The sequence below is a fragment of the Rhipicephalus sanguineus genome, unplaced genomic scaffold (assembly GCF_013339695.2).
Source record: "Rhipicephalus sanguineus isolate Rsan-2018 unplaced genomic scaffold, BIME_Rsan_1.4 Seq526, whole genome shotgun sequence".
NCBI classification, from domain to species: domain Eukaryota; kingdom Metazoa; phylum Arthropoda; class Arachnida; order Ixodida; family Ixodidae; genus Rhipicephalus; species Rhipicephalus sanguineus.
Window position 1 is genome coordinate 1 of NW_023615437.1, and position 21,487 is coordinate 21,487.

General features: G+C 45.3%; 1 protein-coding gene across 1 annotated transcript; it reads right to left on the reverse strand.

Moving 5' to 3' along the window:
* Nucleotides 1-274: 274 nt before the first annotated feature.
* LOC119377640 (THO complex subunit 5 homolog) lies at nt 275-21,139 on the reverse strand (the record flags this gene model as incomplete). Its single annotated transcript, XM_037647019.2, has 9 exons — nt 20,936-21,139; nt 17,240-17,389; nt 14,836-14,946; nt 12,176-12,273; nt 10,195-10,270; nt 8,478-8,548; nt 4,831-5,078; nt 1,836-1,913; nt 275-318 (listed from the first exon to the last, which is right to left on the reverse strand). Coding segments are annotated over exons 1-9 (945 nt in total), but the record flags the coding sequence as incomplete, so codon positions are not given.
* Between the last annotated feature and the right edge of the window lie 348 nt (nt 21,140-21,487).

Here is a 21,487-nt window from a genome sequence, read left to right on the forward strand (position 1 = left end):
TGGTGCCTGGAGGAGCAGATCTCAACAACGTGCTTCACTGATGCATTGATGCATGCAGGCTTCTTTGCACGTGTCAACCTGTCAGAAAATCAAATGTTTGGACTACAGTATTTTCCAAGAGATACATGGCCACACGATAAGGTGTGTTCTTGTTCGTCGACAACTTTTGTCAGGATGGCAGGCCTCACTATATTTTGCGACAGGTTTCAAAGCCTAAAATTTTCACGTATCAATGTTATAACTGGCTAGAAGAGATCGAGAGCAGCCAACTCACTCCCTTATTTGATTCCTCCTGGTCCGATTCTCCACTGTCCTCCTCTGTTGTCAGGGAGATTGTCATGAAAAAGAAAAAAAAAATCAAGACGTCTCCAATTTCTGCTAACGAATCAGGCAACGAGTGATTGGCAGAATAGTAAAAGAATGGTCAATCACACTCAGTCACTAACAGTTTGGCAAGCTAAGTGCTCCCACACAACTCGCACTCATTAGCACTCGCTCACATTCCTACTCACGCCACTCACACTCACCAGCCCTCAGGCTGTGAATAATCACTTCCAAGTCACATGTATACTAGCATCTGCACAAGCAGATGATCGCGTCCACTCCTATTTGCACTTACACACATACTCATTACACACCTAGGCTCACTGACAGCAACCCACATTCACAATCATGTCCACCTGAAATAAGCGTTACTTAGATTTAATCGCGCTCGTGTTAAGTGGCCCTCCGTTCTTTCCGCACTCATCCCTGTTCCAAACCCACATTAACCCGCACTTTTTGTCACTCACTGACGCTTTATGTAGTTCCTGAGGAATGTAGGTGGGGCGAGTATGAAGTACAGGGTGGTCCTTTATGAAAGGAAACATGTGAGCATGTGACCTGTGCTCTGCGACGATTGCTTAGAGCGCCGACAACAGGCAGCAACAGGAAGTTCGTACGCTTTCGGTGTAATCTATAGTGAGAGGAATAACTCGGCACAGCCGATACATCTTCCAGATAGACTTCTCCACTAGACGGTCGTTCTGGTCGTCAAGCGATAATACGAAAAGCAGATGTACTTCATCTTGCTGCAACTTGCTGGCGCTTCAAGCAGCCACTGCAGAAAACAGGCCCGCACTCATGTGTTCCTCGTCATAAAGAGCCACCATGTACACGTGAGTGGGCACGTATGTCTACCTATGCAGACAAGTGAAGCAGCACAGTAAACATCGAATGTTGGCAAGCGAGAGACAAACAAGTCCACCAAGCCCTCTGAACAAGGAATCACAGTTGTACTGCAGCATTAAAAAATATTTCCCAGAGCATCAAATGTAGCACCTCGCGCCACTACTGGCACTACTGCTTCAGCTCTGTTCTAGCTCTGCTGTTGACAACTGTAGCTAACATTAACAAAACTGGCTAGCGAACAAAATAACAGTGGCACGGGTGAAACAGTTTGCCAAGGTTCTCCAACACAGGCAACAAATACTAATGCTATACATTGACAGGGTGTGAATCAGAAATGATCATAATACATAAGATCCTGGCTCTGAATGGGCAACAGTGAACCAGAGGTGACACCATGCTGGCACGTTCACTTGCTAATTATCATTTATTGTCAGTTGTATAAATGCCATTAAAAATTCTCTGCAGTATCAAGGCCCCTCATACATTATATGAACTATTCTGTTATGAATTACTACAAATTTGATACCCAAGATAAACAGTAATCAATGCATTAACAATATTAGGCTTTCAATTAGTTCGAAACGCCTGGCAGCTGCAGATCATTAACGAAGCAAAGCAGTCTCTTACAATGGCATGCAACCTTCTAAATACACGTGCATACTTACCTTGTTTCTCTTGCGTCGTTTCAAGAAGTGCCTTGGATTCCTCCACGCTGCCTTCCATGCCAACCTCAAAGCAATCACCTGCCAGACAGCCCATGGTGCGATAATTAAAGAAACAAAAAAAAGGGGGAGGAGAAAGAAAGAAAAGAAAAAAAAGAGAAAAATTCATGAGTCATTCTACTTGGTGGAGGTGGATGACCAGAGAAACTGTGTCGAACGCGGCACAGAGGTGACACATAATTTTGATGAAAGGTACAGAAAGGTACAGAAAGGCCAGGGGCGGATTATCCAGGGTTCAAAGGGTTCAAATGAACCGGGCCCTCCGGTTTTAGGGGGCCCCCCAAGGGCCATAAAAAATGGCCGACTTCGTTGTTTTGTTCGAAAAAGTTTAACCCTCCTGCTGGATTCCCCTGATAGAAACAGATTGTCTATTTCAATAATCAATATACATGCTTCTAAGAGGTTGTTCGTTGCATAACGTGCATAATCTTGAAGTCAGCTCACAGTTCTGCAGTCTGTGGTAAAAACCTTTTACTCGCCCAAGACCATGCATCGTGTAGAGGGAAGGAGCTGATCCAGCGGATGGACTCATAGAGCAGCCTGATGAGGATTTTAGCAGCTACGGTCCAACACGCAATGCGAAGGCGCATAGAGAGTGGTTCCTGTTTGAAATATCGTTTAATGCGCTGAATGAAAATAACCGGTATGAAGCTGACGCATAGGTATGCTATAGTATGCTTGATTATAGTGTAAACAACGTACCATGAAATATTTGTATGGTACGGAACTTCCTGATTATGCCAGGACTCCGAAGGAGTAATGGTTCGATTCTTCGCTTCTGGCATTGCCGTTCTGTCTTAATTCCTGCTTGGTGGTTATATAGGGAAACTTAAGAGACCATCACTTGGTAAAGGTTGTGCGCAGGAAATATCTACAACATATATCCACTATCTGGCCGCCAGCAGACCCTCACTGCGATTGCTTGAGCGTTGTGGTGGGGGTCTTCAACTGACCATCACTTTTGAACTTCTTTTAACACTTTTGAACTTCTAATTCGTGAAAAGCTTGAAGGTTCTTGCCCTGATGTCCATGTGGCTCTTAGAATTTTTTTTTTTGCTTAATGGTCACAAATTGCACTGGTGAACGATCATTCAGCAAACTGAAATTGATCAAAAACAGGCTTCGATCAACGATGACCGACAGCCGCCTCAGTGATTTGTCACTGCTGAGCGTAGAGACGGAGGTTCTTAGGAGGGTAAATGTTGAAGAGCTGATCAACAAACTGTCTCAGCAAAAGACACGAAAACGCTTGTAGAAACGTACATACCTTCTTTCTCTACTTAAAAGAATAATGAAAACAGAGAACATGTTAATAGGTATACACGCCCCATTTCAAGGTTGCATTTCTGCGAAAGAGTTCACCAATTTTGTACACTGTGTTTAAGAAGAAATATTTCGTAAAAATATCAAGATATTCCGCATTTAAACGCAGAAGAGATGTGTGCAATGAATGTGTTTCCTTCTCCTATAGCCCTATGAAAGTGAATATTGCCGGCAAAAATGTAACCCTATTACATGTTTAAAAGCGACCGATTTGTGCATAAATGAAAATATGTGTGGTCGTTTTTCGAGTCTTATTGAAAACGCTTTTGTGAAAGTTCTACACGGATCTCATTTTTTATAGGCGCCACCTTTTCCGAAAGATTTGGCCCACCCCCTTCCCATATTGAAGATATTTTAATTTTAAACCATCTGTATTACTTGTTGGGATCAGTAGGCATATACAATATGCATAATAGCACTATATTGAAATGCTGCCTTAGAAGAGCTTAAATGTGTGTTGTTGCATGAAATCAAAAGTAGCTAGACGACTGGTAGCGTATTTACTGTAAGTACGTGCGAACAGTTTCTGAAAAAGGCCCACCTGTCAACTTCGGCAGTGCTCGCACGCAGGCAACCGAAGCGTGCGCTACTGAATCAGTGAAGCTGAAGCAGATAGAGGAAGCTATTTTTCACAAAGGCGCTCCCTGATTTTCGAGGGAAGATGTCCTCTCTTGAAATAAGGGTAAACAACGCTATAGATTAAGACGAATGGAAGAAACACACACGGCGCTTGGACTGCACTGTCGTATGCATTCCTTCTTTTCATCTTAACTTCTCGCAGAGTTTAGTCTTCTTTCAGTATGATCCAAGGAACCAGACAAATCTTAATGCTGTCCATGTGTCTCCTGATATAGTTAATTATTACGATGACAATCTCTCCACGTGCTCCGCAAGAAAGAAAACGCCCAGGTGATATTACACACTCCGGAGAGGCTTAGAATAAATGTGGTTTGTGTTCTTTGCAGCTAAATCTAAAAATCGTCAAGCCTCAAGCATGACCAGGTGACAAAGCGGGAAAGAAAGGGGGCGGGGCGAGGGGCCCCCCTTATTTTTTTGAACCGGGCCCTCCGCACATTTAATCCGGCCCTGAGAAAGGCACAGAATTTTTAAAATTTAGCATATAATCCACCTAGATTTTTTAATTCTCTAGGAGTGATACACCCAATACCGACACACATATCCGTCTATTTTTCACTGTGATCAGGTTTTGCCGATTAAAGCTTTTAAATATGTTGTTGCTGGGTGCAACCTGCGCCTTGGTGTATTGATGAAAAATTCTGGAACACGAGGTGTTGCTGGAGACAACATGAAGTGGTCTCATTTTCTTGAAGGCTCGAAGAAGACAAGACCGCTTAACGAAACGTTGGCTCCAGCGACATTCCGTGTTCAAGCATTTTTCATCTTTTCAAGCTTAAACCTTGTCCTGAACATCTGCCTTACTTGGATTACCTCGGTGTATTGAAAGTTATGCTTTGTTGGTTGCTGTATTCTTCACTGCCACAACAATGTCGCATCTGTCAACCACCAGATCAAGACCTCCCCTACTTATAACAGTCAGTGGCAACACTGTAAAATCCGCAACTGAGAGGGCAGCAGCCCCGTGACCAGAACTCACCGTAGGCATGCTGGTAGGCGGCCGCCTGGACGTACAGCACGTACAGGGGCCTCGACAGGTACTGGGCGTTGGCGTGCTCCCCCTGGTGGGCCTGCAGAGGCAGGCCCAGGTCGGCTTGCAGGGGTTGCGCTGCCTCCAGCACTGCCTGCAGTGTTGGCTGGATGCCGGACAGGCACTCGCGCTTGCGCTCAATTTCGCGGTCGTACTGCTCGCGCAAGGACTCCAGGCCCCGCAGCTTCTGGGACAGCCTGGGCAACAGAAGGCACGGCACACCTCGGTCAGCCGCTTACCCTGTTTGTCTTAAAGGGGTCCTGTAAACCTTTTCCAAGCAACCATCGACTGACTTATTGAAGCGTTTATTGCCTCACGAATCAACCGCCATACAAATTTTTAGAATCCGTTAAGTACGAGCAGCTTTAAGTGCTTTCTTTTTCCTTTTGTACCAGCGAGTGCACTGAAAGCTATGCACTATGCAGGGGGAATGACAAGGGGGCAAAAAGCTATGTCCATTCGTCAGCGTGCATTATGACCTTCAGCACCTTCTTTTCTTTGTTTTTCTTTGAACTTTCAGTGTGATCGCAACTGCACTCGTGTAATTCTATACTGTTACTGTATAATTCTACCACTATAGAGTGCAGCGCGAGCACGTCGTGGCATCCCGCAGCGGCCGTGGTACCTATACAGCTCACGATGCTCAAATTAGACAATGGTCGTGGACTTCGTGTTTATGGTGTGGTCATTTTGGATTATGGAACCATTTGTTGAGACAAGAGCAAGCTATTTCTAACTGACTTTGAAAATCAACTGTAAATTCCAGGCCGCGTGCTGCGCTATAATGTTTGGCTTACGTGTTCTCAGAAGCCTCGACTACCGATCAACAGCGTTTTCTGACCATGCTCAAAAAGTGTTGCAGGGCCCCTTTAACTAGATATGCACCATGGACAACTCAAATTTCTAGAGATAATAATATCTCGGGTTTAACGTCCCAAAACCACGATGTGGTTATGAAAGGTGTCGTAGTGGAGGGCTCCGGAAATTTTGACCGCCTGGGGTTCTTCAACGTGCACGTAAATCAAAGTACACGGGCCTCAAACATTTCGCTGCCATTGAAAATGCAGCCGCCGCGGCCGGGATTCGATCCCGTGACCTTCGGGTCAGCAGTCAAGTGCCGTAACCACTAGACCACTGTGGCGGGGCCAATTTCTAGAGAGAGAGAGAAAGAAGCCAACAACCTTGTTTGGATCAAAGAATCAACAACAGCTACTCGGCGCTGGTTAACAGAGGAAAGGTAACTAAAAGAATAGAATGATGATTACTTTTATGTGGAGCACAATTGTGTGCATGCACGCAGCAGTCCATCCTTAAAATTAGATTAAGTTTATTTTTTAATAACACTCACAACTGCCTTCATTATCTGATTAGCACTTTGGCAATGGATGCAACTCTTTCAGGCGATAAATGGTTTTCAATTAATGCCAGTGACTGCCTCAAAATTAGAGGATCTACAAAACAGCACATGATCAGTTGTGTGCACTGTCCACAGTTGAGGTTGCCTGCACTGCTAGCAATGTGGATACACAGTTGAAGCTCATGAGAGTGAATTATAACCAAGCCAGAAGCGTCCATCAAAGGGACAGCAAATCAAGACTTTACCACTTAGATCTTAAAGGGACTGTCTACTGTCCTTCATCACTTTTCTGTTTTGTATCGCAATAGAAAGCGTACAGTCTGAAGTGTCCAACCTTGTAGCGGTTTCTCTGGAAAGTTACCAGAAATTTTTAAAATAGAACTTTTCTATCTGTGTTTGGTCTTCTTCCATTGGTGTAGGGACGCCCACAACACTGGTTGGTGGACGCGATGACAATTGTAGTGCTGGTGAAAGTCGAAAACTGGAAACACATGTAGTTTTTGCAGGCTTCATTAGGTTTTGTTTATTAATAAAACAAATACCGTAGTGGTCGTTTAGAGCACCCACAAGCTGTCCAATAAAGTATTATTACCAGTCTCTCCAGCTTTGTTTAGTCAGCCTGAAAAGCCACTGCAGTCGAGTGGAAAACTTGGTCTGTTCTAGCAACAGTGGTATGCCGGCGTTGTGAAACGAACTGCAGTGGTTCCACTCATGCCAAATATGCAACTAAAATGAACACGAGACGTGCTTCACAGAAGAACAGAAGGTCCCTGCTGTTTTCAGTTATGTTTAGGTGTTCTGTATTGCATATGCGACATGACAGCCAACATGGACGCCTTGACGAAACGGAACCTGAAGGCAAAACCTTCTTCAATGTAGAACCTCAGTGAATACTGGTATGGGGACTCACGGGCATGGTTCAAAAATTTCCTGAAGTCAGTTCGCGCTGCTCTTTGTGCAAGGCGCCTTTTTTTTATGAGTGGCGCCTGATGCCGTGCTCGCGTTTCTCTGCTGTAAACCGGCAGGCGAATGCATTGCCGGCAGCGCCCGCGGGCGCCTCTTTGAACGCATGAGAAAAAAAGCAAAAATTCTGATGCAAAGGAAAGCTGCCAAAAGTGCACAAAGTACAATTTTAAGTTATACATATATTTGTTTTCAACAAGATAAGTGTCTACCTGCGAGAGTTTTTTGCTCCTACCAATAGATCGATCCACACCGCTGTTGGGTGATGCTAGCGGTCATACTTTCACGACATTCAAAGCCAAATAAAAAATAATATAATAAATTTTTTATTCGAAAAAAGAATGCTCGTTACTGCCAATGTGACAAACAACCTTCTCATTTTCATCACAATCTTAAAAATTTTTCTGAGTGGTAGACAGTCCCTTTAAATCCACCTGGGTGCTAAAAGCAACAAGTACAATGCCATTTTAGGGCAGAAATTAAAGTAAAATAACAAATTTATAGATTCTTTTTCACTAACAACTGCACTAGCGGTCGTGCAGAATAGCGCACTTAACACACGATGTGATATTAACTGCACCAGATACTATTTTTCTACATGATTTGCTTAGAGCAAATGTATAACATGAAAAAGAAGCCAGAGGTGAGACAGTAGCGATAAGTGAAGAGTATTGCTAGCACTAAAGAGACTGCATTTAAAAATGGTGTACAAATAAGTTCAGTCACAACTTGATACCGCCACGACTACATGAAATAAAGGTGCGGGCACAGTCAGGCAATAGTCATACCTTTTTGAGAGGCAGTCACGCTGCACAACCATTGTGATTAAAAATATGCCTGAAAATTGTGGTTTTCTTTGTTCGGAACACTTTGTTGAAAAGCTCTGCTTTGCTAAATAGATTGGAGATGCCCCCGAAATCAGACACGTAGGCAAGGTAAGCCCCCCCCCCCCCCCGATGAAAAAAATCCTTGCTACGTGCCTGCCCGAAATGGCAGCACCTTGCATGAAGCCGTCCCTGCATTCTGTACCTGCTGAATAGGGTAACCGTGATGCCACGTTTTTTGGTGTGCGGCCCCACACGGGATGGCATGTCACCAGTGCATGCTCATATACTTACAATACAGCCAGCTCTACAAAGGCTGCGTACTGGGTGTCACAGACCACATACAGTTACAAGTCAAGGCCCAGCACATAAACTGAGTGTGGGACCACTACTTCAAGGCAAGCCGCTGACTCCAATGAAATCGTCCTCCATGTGCTTCAAGTTGGACTTACTCTTTTCTTTGTACAAGCTCCCACTGCAGCCTTGCCAGGGTCAGCTGGTGTGGGTCAGCATCGGTCAGGTCCTGGGAATCACAGTGGCAAGAAAAAAACTGTTTTGCAGAGTCGTTGCAGAGTTGAAAACTATTTTGCGAGTGTCACTTTGTCCAAAACGACAGTTGGCAGCAATTTTTCACGAATAATTTTATGCACGAAACATGTTCTAAATCCAATGTCTGAGGAGTCACTCGTGAACTGCTGCGGCTGCCTCATGAGGCACTGTTACTCCAAGCAATTGCTGTTCAGCAATTTTCCGGCTGAGCACAGTTTCGACTGGAATTAAGTTTAAACTAGGAGTACGAAACTGAATGGGGTGCATTACCATAAACAACATTTTATGCTTATTTTACGACAACACGGCAACAACACCGTTAATCTCGGGCCACCGGCACGCACAGCGATTTACTGTGCACAAGCCAGTTGGTGGCTGCACACAGGGAAACCTTGTTACAAAATGAAGTCGTAAGCAATAAAAATAAGAAGTCAGGATTATGTTTATGCAAAAGAAACAGAAACATGGTGCCTTCAATAGACCGGCAAATGGTATCCAGTTGGTTTCAATTGCTCGTCATCAGCTTGCAGCAGATACAGTGGACTGGAATCACATACTAATGCACTACTAATGCACAACCATGCGATAGATGTGATCACATGGAACTGAGGGATAGCTTGCCAGCTGCAGCCCAGCCAACTCAAGCTAGTGACAAAAAAGCACACACCAGCACTTATTGTGCTGTCGAAAATTGCTCTTGTCATTTTTGGACATAAAGGGGCCCTCATACATACTTCAGATCTGCTGCTATGGCATTTTGCATTGCTCCTGTATGGCCCCTGCTTGTGATGTTTGGCTGGAGTGCCAATGAAACAGGTACAGATACATTGGCAAGCTTCCCACAATGCTTTATTGTAAGGATGGGCGAATGGTAAATATGAGGTTAGAAAGGAAATCGAAACTAATGATTTGGTCGAATAACTTCAAATTGAATAGTTCGAATAGTACATTTCACATACCATGCAAAGAAAAATGAGCATTTTGGTCATGACCCAACCTACTTGCACAATATATTTAACAAATACAACTAAGCTTGTCACTTTTTCGGTTCGAAGCAGAGTGGAAGCAACTTTGAATACTAGTAGCAGGACTGGAATAGCAGTAGGGTGCAAATTATAAGAGGTAAGATACATTACGTTTTAAAATCTGCTATACTTAGTGCATATAAGGCCATAAACATGCTCTTAAACATTTAAAAAAAGATTAGTCGAGGTGCAGGTACAGTGTACATTTAACCTTGAAGTGCAACTTCGGTGCAAATTTCCCCTCAACATGTGGTTTCGCGGCACAGCAGCCCCACGCTGCAGTGAAACCACCTTTTCAGGGAGGGGGGGTGTTACATGCGGTAAAAGGTGTGCCTATTCATTCGTTTCGAATACTACGAAATATCGGAAATATGAAATTCGCTTTGAAGCGAATCTGAACACTGCAATATTCGTTCGAACATTCGAAGCGCTCGAACATTAGCCCATGCCTACTTTATTTCCACTGCATGAAATGCTCTGAAATGCTTCTGACAAGATTGTCCATTACTTCGTACTGCATTACTATTTGTTTTCTTTGACCGGAAGGCGAGGACAAACTTGACAAAGAAATTAAAATGCCAGCGCATTCTCTCACCTTCTTGAGAACCTCCGCCGGTGCCTCCCTGCGAAACTCCTCCACAGGTACCAGATCGATCTCCTCGTCCCTGGACCTTCAAATGCAGACAGACAAAAGTTGCCTTTCCAGACACACCTACAGTCATATTTTGTGCACAGTTTCACAAGAATAGTTGCAGAAAACGAATAAACAACTCACAACTAGGTTCAATAACGAGATACATATACGTACTGTATGCTGACAGTTTCCCGGAAAGGACAAAGCAATTGTGAGATATGAAGGGGAGTGAAGAGTGCATGTGTGTTGGGTACGGGTCTCGGAGGCTGTGTGCAGTTGCCGGGAGAAAACTAGATGGCGCGAGTGTCAAGGGAACAGTGAGAGGGCGCGCATGTGCGTGCGGGAAAATGGTAGAAGACAGACAGAGAGGAACGCAAGCAGTCGAACATGTGGCGCGGGCAATAAAGGGTCGTGTGGGGAACGTGGTTGCATATCGTCGAGCGTGACACAATGACAGCGATGGCAAGGTTGTGCTCTAATGATGGACGGTGACCTAATGTTATGTGTGACATTATGGTACGAAGCAACGAGAAAGGCAACTCATGCTGGGCACAAGAATCAACGACCTGACGGCAACCAGCCATCTCACAATGTTTGCATGATGAGCACCACCAGTGGCACAGCCAGCATTAGTGTAGCCAGAGTAGGAGTTGGGGAGGGGGGGGGGGTTCAAGCCCCTTCCCAAAATTTTTCAATTTTGTATGTGTATATATGAAGGCACACATACAAACACAAGCACAAGCATACATAAAGAAGCAATTGTACATCCCCCTCCTCCCAAAAAAAGTTTCTGGCTACGCCCCTCGTAGTCAGGTGCATGCAGCCAGATTGCATGTAATACTACAGTTGAACCCGGGTATATCGAACTCGCCAAAAAACGTTTATTAGTTCGATATATGGCATAATTCGATATAGGCCCGCTATAAAATTTGATGACACAAAGGCACATACCTATAAGAAAAGTACTCCCTACTCTGGAACAAAATAGTCCTGGATTTTCTTCTGTTTCAACGACTTCGCTGCCTGCGACAGCACGCACGCCTCCACGTTGTCCAACGAGTGGGAGCAGCCTTCCATATTCACGCAATAGCGCCGGACCAACGCAAGTGCGCTAATCACTTCGGAGGATGTAGGCAACGGGCCATCGTCAATTTCCTTATTGCTGTCGCTTTGGCTCGTGGTCGGCACGACGTCTGCAATGTAGCCCTCATCTTGTAGCTGGCCCATGATGGCGACATCATCGTCCGCACTGACGAACTCGTCGAATGTCGATCCGTACGTGGCGGCGACGTCAGACTTCTCACCGCGCTCGACTCGATTTATGATTTTGAGTTTCGCGGCGAATGGCAAAGTCTGCCTCTTTGCAGAAGCCATGACGACAGCGCGCCAAGAAAGTTCACAGAGCGCTAACAGGCAACACCACCAGCACGGACCACGCTGAATGAGGACTCGAGGAAAAGAGGCAGCAGCAGGCACGCAAGCATAAAGAAAAAATGGCGCTCACTTGTACCGCCTCTGCGCCTCGGAGAAAGCACGACGGCCTCTGATTGGCTGTAAGCGCTGCAAGCAGGCCAGGATCATTTTTTGCAGGGGGGTGTTCGCCTGTGCACAGTCGGGTCTAAACCACTTTTTCTAGGGTGGCGCCGGCAGTTTTCCCCGCCACCGCGAGGGAAAGCCAACTTGCTGGGGCACTTTTGAGGCACATGGAGTTTGATATATCGGTTGTCGTTGCTATTTTCGTTCGATGTAACAGTAACTTTTGCTATATATTCTCAATGTAAATATACCGTGTTTAGAAATTGTTCGATATAAGGGATAATTTGATATAAACGGGTTCGATATAGTTGGGCTCGACTGTACATACAAACCAGGCAGCTATAAGCTTTGCACTGCATTTCAAATGCAGTGCTGAAGGAAAAGAAACACTGAAGACATGTCTCACCTGAATTCCATGCACTTGGTCACCTCTTTCTGCAGATGCATCACCTCGTAGGTCAGGTTCTGCAGTTGGAGGTGGAAGTTGTCCACTTTCTGCTTCTTCTGCAACCGAAAATGAGTGTCAGTGGTAGCAGCACTGGTGAGCATAAAGCGGCATATGGACAGGTTCAACCATTATTATGCTTGCTGTTATTGATGTGGCCCCCAGTTGAGCGTTATTTTCACGACTGCAGCTTGACAAGAGGCCACATTCACGGTGGGTAATTCGGTAAGCACAGAACGCAAGCGTCAAGACACCCTAATGCTGCTCTAACAGCACACCATCTCGCTGAGACAAAGTGAATGACATTGCGAGAGTATTGCTGCAAGAGTTTCGCCAGAGAGAAGCGAAGTGACGGAACCTCTTCACTGGTTGTCTGTGCCACATGGGTCGTCTGACATGACTTTTGGTATGTGTTGTCGCAGACGGCGGACACCGTCAGACGGTCACATTCTGCTTCTCATGAGCCACTTGAGGCTTTCGCCTTTAAAAAATGTGGTCATTAGTACCATGACAAACATGAGGATATTTACCTTGTCCAAATATATAAGGAATGCTGCTTTCAGGAACTAATCATGGTGCAGTAGACTCTCGGTAATTCAAACTTGAGGGGACATCAGGATTTTATTTGAATTATCAGAAGTTGAATTCTAAGAAGTTCTCATAAATATGACTCAGGGCAACACACCAACTAACATTGCAATGTCTATTGTTTCTCGGTGCTGCAGCAACATCACAGACTGCTCTGCATGATTGCCAGTAAAATTTTAGATGCGAAGGCATCTCTTGCTCGGGGGTATGCCCCGCGGCGTGCTAGTCCGCACTCACACCACGCATGCGCAACTCTCCTCCTTCCCTCTCTCCAACAGCTGCGCGTTACTCTCTCCACTTCTCTCCCAGCACCTGCTTGAGCTTCTCCTGCGTTCTCGCTTCTGCTCTTGCGGCGCATGCGCTACTCTCCTCCTCTAGTCTCCTCTCCTTCAAGTGGTAGAGCGCTGCGCGCGTTCAGTCCAGCGCTTGCTTCGGTTGACTCCTCTGAAATGCGGGCTCGACATGCCGAAATTCTTTCCTGCGCAGCACCGCGATGAGTGCCAGTCCATGCGCATCCCCTCCCCCTATCTCTCTCCCCTCTCGCGCGCCTGTCGACCAAGTTCCCCGCTCGCCCTGTGAGATCATTATGCCTATACGGTTAGGTAGCGCACTTTGGACGGGGACAAAAGAAACAGAAAGGACACGACACTCGTCCTTTCTGTTTCTTCTGTCCCCGTCGAAAGTGCGCTATCTAACCATATAGGCATAATGATCAGTCACCAACTAGCCCAGCTCTCAGCCCTGTGAGAATTAATGGCCAGGCTAGAGAGAAGACACGACGCGCGTAGTGTTCCTCTTCGCGTTCCACGACGCGAGGTCGGTAGCCTGCCCAAGGTCGGTAGCATGCCCAACGAACGCCAACGGAACACGATCGTGCAAGTGCTCTGGCTTCGCATCGCCTCATGGTCCCCTTTAGCGGGAGATGGTGTAATTTTTTTAGACATCAGCGATAATACTGGTACTTGTTATTATACAAGGCACGCACGGGTGTGTAATTAAGCGACGAAATGTGTTGCGTCCCATGACAGTTGCTAGCCCCTTCTAATTCTTAGGACGCTTTCTCGAATGGCATACTGCAAAGAAAGTGAGTTTAAGAAACGTTTGGCATGCGATAGATCAAGGCCAGACCGTACAGTATTTTTTTCCCTCAGTCAGCACGAGATTATTGGTGCGCAAGGTTAGGCTAGTTTGGCTGTTTTGTAGGCGGGCAATCAGCTTTATTTGCGCCTGTTAGTAACAGAAAAACGTGAATGTTCAGCTAGAAGCAACAAGGCAGCACATATTGCCACACATGGACAAGCAAAAAGTTTGAATTCAATGAATTTGTGCAGTGAGGCAGTTTGAATTAAGCAGCTTTAAAATACATTGTAAACATAGTGGGCCAACCAAAAATTTAAGATTTGTTTGAATTAACTGAAAGTTTGAATTATCAGTTTGAATTATCGAGAGTCTACTGTATATAAATTAAAAAATGGGTTATTTCACGTCCATGTTTCAGTAAAAACCAACTTGAACCTCAAGCACTTCAAGCGCAATTGTGCCTTTGAGGTGCCTTCACCTCAAAGCCAAGAATAGACTGTCTGCCTTTAGCAGGTTAGTACATCCAGGGGAGCCATGTAGTCTACAGCATGTTAGGCCATTCAAACAGGTGCTTAACAATACCACAGCCTTCTCAGAATACGTGGTAGCGACACAGCAGGCTCTGTGTTGTGTTGTCATGCCATAGTTCACAATCTCTTTGTCTTTAGGCACATCAATGTCTTCCATCCCCTGCAGTTCCACAGTCAGATAATGATGACGAGGGGTGTGCCAACTTAGCTTATCTTACAGTCATCCCAGAGCCTTGACGAAGAGAAGGGAGTGATAGAAAACCTGCCTGCCATGACTGCAACTAGGCTACTCCGACCGGCGAGGGCACTACCTGCCATTTTTTGCCAGCAAAGCACACAATACAAAGTATCCATTAAAAACGGATATTTAAACCACGACATTGTCAGCCAGTGCCATTAAGATCCAAGAGGGGAATAGACTACCTCATTGACGGCATCCTTTGCCGCTTTGAGTCGGTGCTTGTCCAGGCGATTGATTTTCTTCAGTCCCAGGAACAGCAAGGATGTCTCCACTCGAAGTTTTTCAACGTCAGCCTGAGCAAAATAATGCGAGAACGATGACACATAGTGACCAGAGGAATAGAACAAGAAGATTAAAACAACGCACTAGCCCCAGTAGTAACAGCAGCAGTTCTTCAGAATGAACGTGAAGTTGCAAAGTTGCCATACCACAGACTACTTGGAAGCGTTTTGGAAATCTAAGGAACTTTCAGGCAGGTGGCCCATGAACAACGAGACTGTGTTGCACACTCTTATCAAGGGCAGTTAAAGATACTGCTTCCTTAATTTTAGCCATTCTCGGCAGACCTGAAGCTGTGTTGATACGTACAGGGTTATGCATGCTTTGATTGGCTTAACAAGCAAGCTGAAGGAGGACATGTAATTGGGTAGTTGGTGTTTGCTTAAGCCCAATTACTGCAATGCTAAGACAAAACTGTCAGAAAAGACTCAAAACACAAAGCACAGGTACAAACAATCACTAAACATGAGAGGTAGCAAGATATACATGGTACTCCAAGGTGCCGACACCACAAGCACAATAAATCATGAGAAAGATTTGAAACACCTGTGGTCCATGATACAGAGCACAACAGTATGACCAACAAGTGCAACGCAATTTTCTTTGGTGCCAAACAGCAAAAAATAAACAGACTTTCTTATCTATGTTTCATTTTAGACAAACAGAGACAGTTTTTAATTACAACTTGTAAGCAAGTTTGCTGCCTTATGTATTGAACCTATCTGTTTTTGGTGGTTAGAATCACTCTGCAACAAGCTTACCCATGGTGCATGTTTCCCCTTCTTTCCTGTTGTAAAGTTATGGATTAATTAATGGAACATGGTTCACAGAAAAACATGTGTGAAACAGTTTGTGGATGTTTGAGATCCATACTGAGGCAGTGGAGGATCAAAGAAAAAGGGACCTGCTTATATTAATGCTTATACCTCACTCAGCTGCAATTTTGAAAACATTTCCAAGTTCAGACAGTCTTACTTAGCTAGATGAGGCAGCAAATAGTTCTGTAAAGGACTACCCCGTCTGTGCTCTCTCCCCCCTTTTTTTTATTCAATCACAACAGGAGAACTGATCCAACATCATTTGCCCCTCAGCTCCGTTCAGAACGTATTGGAAGAAGAGACAAGAGTGGCCCAAGAGTGAAGTAAAAATGGGGGCCTAGTAAATGCATCGGCGTATGTATGCGCAGCTAAGTCCTAGATGGTACAGGGGAACCAGGCTCACTCAGCGAGTTAATTATAATGCACCGTTTAACGTGGATGCACCTACTTTGATGATTGGTGGTACATCTCCATCCCGACGACTAACGCCGATGTTAAATGATTACACAAAACCTTGTGGTAGCTGTAGTAGTTAACGGTGAAAGCGTAATCAGACAACGAGGTGTGATAGCCAGAAGAGCGTCGCATATTGGACGCATAACTTGGTCGCCATCCCGCGGCATGTTGAATGTGATTGAACACCACGGCCGGACTAGAGGGAAACGCATAGCGCGTCGTGCCGCCCCCCGACTGCGATTTTTCTCGGGGCGAGCGCGTGAGCGGGGAACGTGGTGTTGCAGCCAGGTGAGGCAGGCGCGCGTCGCAGAGCTCTTTTTGGTTTGGATTAATGTGATGCTATGAGCGAGGCCGACGCTTTTACGACGCTTGCGCTAAGATCGCCACCTCGCAATGTGTTAAGGCATTGACAAAATTGAACTTCTGTTGAAAACGCGCCGAATGGGACGGACGTGTAACCCGTTGCAGATGTTAATCGCAGAGGCCACAGTAATGATGAATTACTTTACTTTACTGCTCCCCGAGGGCAACACCACCCCGCCGACCGGGAAAGTGGTAGATATAAAAAGCGCGTTTGTAAAGCCTCCAGAGTCTGTGACCGTGGCGCAGTGGATAACGTGCCCGGCATCTGTTGTTGCGGACTGAGCAGTCGTGGGTTCGATGCCCGATGACGGAAGTTTTTTCTTTGCGATCTGATCGTGTAAATTTTTTCGACGTCATTTCCGTGACGGAAATACGTCACTGAAGTCTTGGTGGACCCCGGCATAAAACACTTTCGTGTTAAAAACGTTTCTGTTGAATAAAGTGCGATAAATGCGTCGATGACACGAACAGGCCCTTTCTCTGTTAATACACAAAGCTTCCGACATATACCTCTCAGTTCTTTCTCCGCTTTTCATGCCAGAAACAAGTAAGCACTGTAAATCTAAGCACCAACTTTCCCTCCAAGTTCTTTCGGAGCTTCATTCACCCTGCGAAATGTTCACCGAGAGAGGTACCACTGTTAACGCAGGTCAAAGTATGGCACTCGTACCACGGGTCTACGCTGCAGTTTCATTTCCAGTATCTTCTTCATGTTCGCCTGAATCTCGCCGCAGATCCTGCGGAAGACAGCCTCATCATCCTGGGGGTCACGTGTCTTTGAGTCTTCCTCCTCTATCAGGAAGTAGTCCATATGGAGATTCTGCACAACAACAGAGCCCACAAATGCCGTCAGTGGAACTGTGCCAGCAAATCAAGTCCCTGCAATTTCACTCGCAAAGCGACCACACAACACTGCTATAACATACCCGCGAACCTGAAACCATTAAATTTTATGAAAATCACACACACAAGCCAAACAAGTCAAGATAGCTCGTGTTTCTTCAGTAACAACTTTATTAACAATGACCTGCCTTTATACGAGCAGAATGCAAGCAGTGACTATTTAGGGAACCACACAGGATTTGCTTTTAGACAAATTTATCCGTCAGCTATATAAAATAAGTAATTGTCTTAGATCAGTAAGATCTCCACTTTTTTTTTTTTGTTTGTTTTTGTGGCACTGGCGCCTGGCACTGCTGGAAGAGGAAAAAGAAGGTGGCAGCATCGAAATTTCTTTTCGGTAAAATTATGCAGCGCCGCCTTTTAATGCCTTATTTCAGAATGCAAGTTTGCTTTCCCTTCAACTTATCACCTCATCAGTTTTACACACTGATATTAACGTACTGAAACAAATTTTTTCCATCACAAATTCAATAAATGACTACATTTTAAGTATTGTTTGTAGAACATGACTGAAAAATATATCTCTCGAGGTTATAAAAAAAAAGGTGAATGGATGGCAAGTAAAACATCTAGGCTTACTAGCTATGAGCACACTTTTGCAAAATTTGGCAGTTTATGTTATGTGTTGCAATTAGATGACAAATTAAAACTATTTTTTAATGCAGCTAACCCAGTTTCCAGTGGTTCAAAGGTCTGTTTGACTGAAACCAATTGTAGCCAGGAAAAGCCAAACTGAACCCACCTGCTCCCAAAACATTCGACAGAATCATGTAACCAGAAATTTTTTTAAGATCTCGGCTACAATCCCTGCTAGAAGGTGAGTGCTTGTCTGAGTGACGCGATTTGATGTGCACCACTTGAAATAAATTCAGTCAATGTGTTTTAGGCAGTCCATATAAGACAGGTGAATGTAACAACCACCATGAGCACAATAAAAAACATGCTGAACATACTTAAGTAACAAAGTAAATTAAAGTAGTGAATGTACCAAGCGTCACTACTCTGAGCACATCTTGTCAGGTTAGCATGCAGCACAACTGAGCAACGAAGTAAAAAAACAAAACATTGCAATGCGCTTCATTGGCAAAATCAATGCAAAATCATGGAAGAAAGTCAAGTCACCCGCAAATTTTGCAATAGCTGAACTGCAATTACAGTTTTTCCTTCAAGCAATCATAATTAATACACCTTGCATTTGGGGCAAAACAGCAAAGCCTTCGTGAAGGCAGTATGATTAGGATGTTTGAAGGTTGCAACAGCAGGTTCTGTAATTTTCAGGAGTCGAACATAGACGTCAGACTCTGGAGTTTCCAAGATGTGTGGCGCCACCTGTCGGAGAAGTATTGAGTAGTGCATAGACCGACTCTCTCGCATAGTTTGCTATGGGACCAGGTGCAACTAGCGAGTGCGAAACAACGATTGAGCTTAATATCGCGTGTGTTTGCGCATTTAGCACTCAGAACGAGAGCTGTGAATTGCTCTCCGCTAGTCGGACGCGCCACCGAACCGTCGTGAAGTGCTTGCTGGATAATTCGCCTGAACGACGGCGAAAACAGCAGCAGACGAGAGCCCTCCGCACGCTACGAAGAAACTCCGCAAAAGACGTACTGTTGCGTTGTGAATTGCCACGGACGTAAAAGACTGAATAACAACGTTCAGTTTTACCGATTTCCATAGTTGTCGTACGAAGAAGAAAGGCGAGAGCGCTGGATACGGGCCCTTGCGAGCGTGTTCGGTAAGCGAAGTACCTGCGTTCTCCACAGCCGGTGGCATGAATGTGTGGCTCTGCTGTTGTTTTGCGTAGCCCTGATGCAAAACCGTGGTAACCTTGACTATGAAGCTCAGAAGAGGCTCTGACCGCGGTGCTTGTCGTGTAACACGAAGTGAGCAGCTAGAGGCAGACTGGAGACGCGTGATACGCACACCGCGACGAGTTGGTCGTCACAACACAGCATCGCAGACGTATGTCTCAGAGTTCTGGTTCTAACTAGCTAACACCACGTGCGTCATACAAGTAAATCGCAGAATGTTGGTCGTGACCCCCTTCAGGTTTGTTTCGCCCGTGTCCTCCGCGGTTGCCGTAGCTATCTCGGAGGCCACGGTTTTGCCTTTGGTTGTACCCCGCGAAAGTGGACACGCACGTATCCCCATTTGCAGTACATACAAACGGAAGACGACCATCAAGAGACCATTTGAGGATGCGTAATAAAACACTCCAATGCACAGGAAGCGAGAGATGAATTAAGGGAGAATGCAACTGAAAAGGCGAAAATCGCCGGGGACATTCGCCCCTGATGAACCAAGTTTTGTACCACTGATCGTAAGATGCATAGCTAAGTAAATTGATCGTGTATGTAGGCACTTTATCGCTGTGGCATACGTATATACCCGATTTTAACACCTTTAGGCTCTAGAGAACGGATGTCGGAGGGCTTGCCTCGAACTCGGTGTCGTGTGATGCTCGCTTGTACTTGCGAGTTGCAGCACGCGGGAATAACTAAAACTTATTTTGCATTGTACTCGCAGTTCGCTTTGATCAGCTTCCTTTGTTTCTGAAGCGTGGATTGGCGGAAGAAGCTTTCCAGGTCCTTGATTTTCAGGAAACCGCGCCTCGACACCAACGAAAGAGGAAGGTTATATTGCGGCCTATGCACATTCGCTTGCGGGCGGCTCTCTTTGCACTACCCAGTTAGTGCCAGGGCTACGATGAGGGCGCTGGTGGTGGTGTTTTTCGCAGCGCCGCCTGGGCAGAGTCTGACGTCTATAGAGTTCATTTGGATGTGGTTCGCACCACAATTGATTTCTGTAAGTGCACCATCCTTAGTTAGTCTGAAGTTTCATGAGTGTCTTCGGGAGTTGCTATCGCCTCTTTGTTGAGCAGGGCATTGCACTCGCTACCAGTTATGCTTATGCAATGGCACACTGCTCATATTAATACAAGATTTCAATTCAAAATAGGCGAACACTGAACCTGTATATTCTAGAACCTAAACAGTGTCCGGATCCTCCAGTTTTGTTAGCAGCCCGAGTGATGCCTGAAATCTCTTGCGTGCTGCTCGAAAAACACCAAGATATAAATGGTTAAGCATGCCAATAATATGTAACTTAATTAAGTATCTTTTTACTGTGGCTAAAAATCAGAACGTAAGCTGACCATTTATGAATGTAACAACTAACACATTGAGGATCTTCTTGTACAAAATGACAGAGTCATTAATATTGTTTCTTTCAAGCAGTCTGTATCATACAATAAAAGCTCCGAGTGTGAGTTTAAATTCACATTGCGAAGCGGCCAAATGCAATGCTATGAAAAGTATGCGCATCGTAGCTTCAAAGAAAAATTAAATAAATAAATATCACTGTATATAGCACCTCGAGCACACCGGAAAGAAGAATTTCAGAGCTGTGACTCCAACAAACGCGTCAAACCGCAAGTTCTAGGGAATGTGGGACGCAAACTTACCGGCCCCGAACCGGAGTTGGAGACATCGTTACCGGTTTTTGAGCGCTTTACTTTCTTGTCTCGGCTCATGACTGGTACTGATCGAGCAGCTAAGCGTAAATGATACGTGAAAGCTAGACATACATTTTGCGAAACTTCAGTTCTAAGACAACACAGCAAGCAAACGCGAATACATGCGCGTGCGCGTCGCCATGAAAACGTGATGTCGATACAAAAGCGCTGTCGAAGTGAGCGCGTCGGTTAAATTCGTCGAAACCTTAGGTTAAAAGGCCGCGTCTCCTGCGCGCGGGTTGCAGGAGACGGTAGGTGGGGTAAAGCGTTCGGTTCACCCATATAGCCGCTTAAAACCGGCTTGACTTGGCTTGAAGTGTATAAGTAGGTGGCGGCAGAGTAGCGTTCAGGCCGCCGTTTATTTCTGCGTGGTGCGGTGGGTGTTGGCAGAGACGGCACTACTGGTGTTGGTTTTGAGTGTGAACTGTGTGCGCGAGAACCAGGGTTGCCAATGGTGGCTACTTTTCGCCAAATTGGCGAATTTGAGAGGCCCGTGGCGAC